The 4555-nt window shown below is 42.6% G+C and overlaps 1 protein-coding gene across 1 annotated transcript; it reads right to left on the bottom strand.

The window, feature by feature from the left end:
• Positions 1–1382: 1382 nt before the first annotated feature.
• Positions 1383–1817, bottom strand: LOC145689211 (uncharacterized). The gene has a single exon (XM_081763347.1). It carries the CDS (start codon positions 1815–1817, stop codon positions 1383–1385), a length of 435 nt encoding a protein of 144 aa, XP_081619473.1.
• Positions 1818–4555: the final 2738 nt, after the last annotated feature.

Here is a 4555-nt window from a genome sequence, read left to right as displayed (position 1 = left end):
TCAGTCAGACCTACTGCACCATCCATCTCCTTTTATAGCTGCAATGTTCTGTTCGTGGGCATGATCGATGGGGATGGCGGAGAACGGCCTAGTCGTTTTGTGGACTGTGAAATTCCCTGCGAAGAAGTCATCGGCGATTTCGGGGTGTTTAGTCGGCGGTTCCACCATGTCTCTCAGATGCACAGAAATCCAGCGCGCGTAGTTGGTGTGATCCAAGGCATGGAACCACACTACTAGCTCTTTGAGGGCATCGACGTAAATAGCAAACGATGCTTGTCGCAGAGAGCACACGTACACTAAGATCGTCAGTTCCAATTCCAGTACAGTTGCCCAGTAGTGGAACTGGGACAAATCTCAGCCTTTTGCTGGCACCACTCTGCGAACTCAAGCTGCTTTGTGCTGGCGTCACGCAACTGGTCAATGTAGTGGTTGTATGCGTTCTGCTGCAGGGTGAAGAGGGCTGCTGCTGTTACTTGATGTACTCTCCTCGTTCGAGTGACATGTGATGCCCGCAGGAAGGAAGCCGCAGTCCCGGCACTGGTGATCTCTGCCTCAACCAGTGCTTGCAACCATCCGCAGTGCTGCCATCTCGATATGAAGACCTCCTAAGAGGATAACGAACTTCTCTTCACCGTACACCTTGCGGCCACTTCCATTGGATTTGCTTTGTCAATGCAAAAAATGGTTGGTCGAATGTGAGCACTAGAATCTGGCTTGGGTTAAGATGTTCCACTGCGTTCCTGACGACATCCATGGAGTGCTTGATCATAGCGACGGTATGGGCACTCTCCGTGAAGAGTGGGAGTAGTGAGGTGGGGCAGATAGCCCGACTTGTGTTACTGGACTGTAGACTTGCGTGGTATGCAGCCCATGAAGTATTTTCTAATGGAAAACTTTCCTTTACGGATAATTGGGTGTGTTGTAGCCAAAGATGTTCTGTTTCAATATGTTGCTTGAGGCTGATACTTCCTCTCAGGAATGCCACGTTCGTAACCGGTACCTGCGTGTTCTTGATGCTGCTGTTGACGGTGGAACGGCTATATAGTATTGTGGCAAACGGTCAACTGATTTGAGATCTCTTTCGTTCAACCCTCCGAGGATACTGATGCAGCGGTTAACACCCTCCATGGAAGGCAAGATGTTCCACCAGCGAAATAGCAGTCCCATGAAATGACTGTTTTCAGGTCGTAGAAATTGGATTATGGTCGATGTTGTCTACTGCGCCTGTGGTGAAGACTTTGCCTCTCAACTTGGGAGGGCAGACTACTTGCTTCTGATGGTAGAGGCGGCAGGCCCTGTTACCCCACTGTGCGGAGACGGACAGGACTCGGTCTTAAGAAATAGAAATTCCCACGTGTGACAGCTTGTCGACTAGACCCCTTTTACGAGTGTGTGCGTGTAGCATGAGTCCGATATAAATGGAAAGTGGTGTCTCCTGCGTGGGGGCGTGCCGTACTTGGTCGAGACGTACTGCCTATGTCGGATCTTCGGTGCTTCACACAATTGAATTTGAGGAGTTGGCTGATAGACAGTGCTGCTTGTGTAGTGCTTTCTCTAAGGTCTTTGATATTTGATCCTTCAAAGATCATAGTGACTAGGGCAAGCAACATGGATGGCACGGAATCCTGTTGATATTCTGGACAAAATTCGTTGAACAGATTGTTATCTCCGTAGATGTGGCGTCGCAAAATTTGCGCAGCGCGCGCCAGATGGACAGCATCAGTATCTGTATCCAGTTCACAAGCCTTTGCCAAGGCATCGCCGAGGTCTTCGTTAAATGCAAGCAGGACATCGCACCCCTGAAGCTGTACACACATGTTAGGAAAGTAAGCAAGCTGTATCTGTTTAAGACGGATCGTGTCCACTCTGCCTTCATACTTGAATCCTAATATTTGTTAAATCCGCGAAACATACAACTGGGCTAGGTCTGCAAGTTTGAAAACCGGAGCCGTTTCGCCTTCCGCTAAAACTCCTTCAATAAATACGACAAGTTGTGCAAAGGCAAGCCCTTCTATTGCTTGTTCATCATTTGATCTTTTACGATACATTTCCCTAATCTTCCGAACGCGGTTGTACAAATTCACGAGACAATTGCGGTGGTACTTTGCATCTTGTGCAATCATGTTCCCAGCGTTGAGTTTCGTCTCTAGGTCCATATCGCCCAGAATCATTGCACACGACCTGACACGCGAGTCCAGTTGGAATGTCGCACCTTCATGAAGAGGGGCACGACCAGCAGTTTCTCCGCAAAAGAAAAATTTCACTTCTCGTTGTTTAGGGTCAGTACCTGATTGTCGTGACAGACTGCATTTTCTCTTGTGGCCAGCAGCTTTCTGTACTTCGTCATCTTCGCCTATTTTCAGCTGCCTCTTTTCTGCTCTCTCTAACTTGGTTTTGTTATACCTCACCATGCAGGTTTTATGGTATCGTGCATTGTTTGCAAACAATGCTACTTCAACGCCACTTCCTTCATCTAGTCGGCTAAAAGAAATGATTTGAGGAGAATCTCAAGATCATTGAACCTTTTCAGATTTCCTGCGAAAATACTGTAGCTCCTTCCCTTGTCTTTACGTGTATTCCTGGATGGATATGTTAGCGACTCTTGCATCACTTCTTGACATATGAAGCATAATGACCAGTCTGTCTCTGTTCTTGCTATTTGGCCGGAGGTAGACTGTAGTGTTTCTGCTTCTCCACCGCGAGGCTTCACGAGTTCGGAGACCTTTGACGTTGTTCTGGAAACAGAGAAGGAAGAATGAGTAAATATATGTAAATTAGTATTAAAAAGCAGCATCTTTCAAAATTTCAAAGCTAGCTCAAATTAGTGATTGTTTATAATAGTCCAGCAGTTTAGCTAAATATTTCAACATATTATGCATTTTCTGATAAAAACACCATAATTTAAAATTCGGTAATATTGTATCTCAAGTGACACTCCGGGAAAATTTTTTTTAATAATTTTTCGAAAATTGTGGTTTTATCTGTAGTTATACAATGGGAATGAAAGGGTTAAGTATTTCTGTTGTAGATATTGCGCCTATATATAGGGTGTTTTTATTCAAAATATTGAACAAACAAGACGGCATGTTTTTATTCACAATATTCGATAAACATTCACTAAAACATTCAGCAACAAACTTTATCTAATTTCTGTTGTCTTTCAGGTGTCCACTGGTGGCCATTTTGGCCAATAGCTCCACATCCAAAATTTGTTCATATTATATCTGTCTACCTCTGTGCCAAATTTGTTGCTTTTATCAAAAAGTTCACAGTAGGTTAGCTAGTCCGTAGTACTATATATATATATATATATATATATTATTATTATTATTATTAGAGTTAAGACAGCTTTTAAGTATATAAGAAAGAGTAAGTTCCTTGATAGGCCATTAAGATATTAATGCATTTTCCTTCCTGCATTTTTATTTAGGAAAATGGAGGTGCATCAGTTGTTTATAGATCTTCTAATTTTCTTTGTCCTACTGGACGCATATTATTACCTAGATGGTGTCAAGATTTTCTTCAAAGAAAAGTCGTACGCTCTGTAAAGACGCGAAATGCATCTTCTTTTGGAAATCCAAAAATTCCGGTAGAGATGCTGGGGAGTGCTATAGATATTACATCGTTGTCTACAAATAATTGCAACGTTTTTTCGAAACACAGTCTTAAATTCTTGGGATTTTGATCTTCAGGTGGGCTTACGTGAATAACATAATCCACAGGTAGATTTTAACCCTGTGTAATGCATGCGTTACCCTGGGGTTGGTGGGACATTTCTCGACATTCTTATTTCATTTTTTCTGCTGCAAAATTTTGAATTGCTCTGCTTACGCCTCTTTGTGTCTCTAGAAGATAGTTAGACGAGTTCGCTATACAATCTCCAACTAACGTCGTTATCGATCCATAATACAGCCCTCCTTTTCTATTAACGTAGTGGTGGATGGAAAGCTTTTACTTTTCAAACCATCCACTGAGCTCGTTCTCGAACCCATCTCGTTCCAAGATGGTAAATCTGTCATGAACACAGCTATCCGTATAAACAACGATACTAATTGCTTCTCAATAGCTGGATCCTGAAATTCCATTCAGAAGGAATTTAACTTATCCACTTATTGGAAATACTTGTCGCGTATGCCTTCTCCTACCACATCGATCTCAGATGTTTCCAACTTACGTAAGATTTTGGACAATCTTTCAGCAGGTGGATAGTAATCTTTTAACCTGTCGATAGCTATGGATTCAATTTTTATCTTACCTCGTGGAGTACGGTACTTCACATAGTAACTATTGTCATGCTTTCGGGATATTATTTTCCTGGTCCAAAAAACTTAACAGAAAACGATTTACAGTCACATTTCCGTTTTGTCGCATCGTAAATCCACAGAAGTTGTCCCTTGTTAAGTGTCTTCTGATCCCGTTTCTTTTTATATGACTTTACAGAAGTCAAATGTCTATTAAATAAGGTTTCCTGAGTCTTGTCTCTTATGTACTGAAGTTGTTGTATCCTGTCTTGGTTCTCAGGGAACTGACATTGTGTAGTCAATGTAGCGGAGTC

The sequence above is a fragment of the Thermobia domestica genome, chromosome 7 (assembly GCF_964235325.1).
Source record: "Thermobia domestica chromosome 7, izTheDome1.hap1.1, whole genome shotgun sequence".
NCBI lineage: Eukaryota > Metazoa > Arthropoda > Insecta > Zygentoma > Lepismatidae > Thermobia > Thermobia domestica.
The sequence above is the reverse complement of the archived record's forward strand: the minus strand, read 5'-3'. Positions and strand labels throughout refer to the sequence as shown.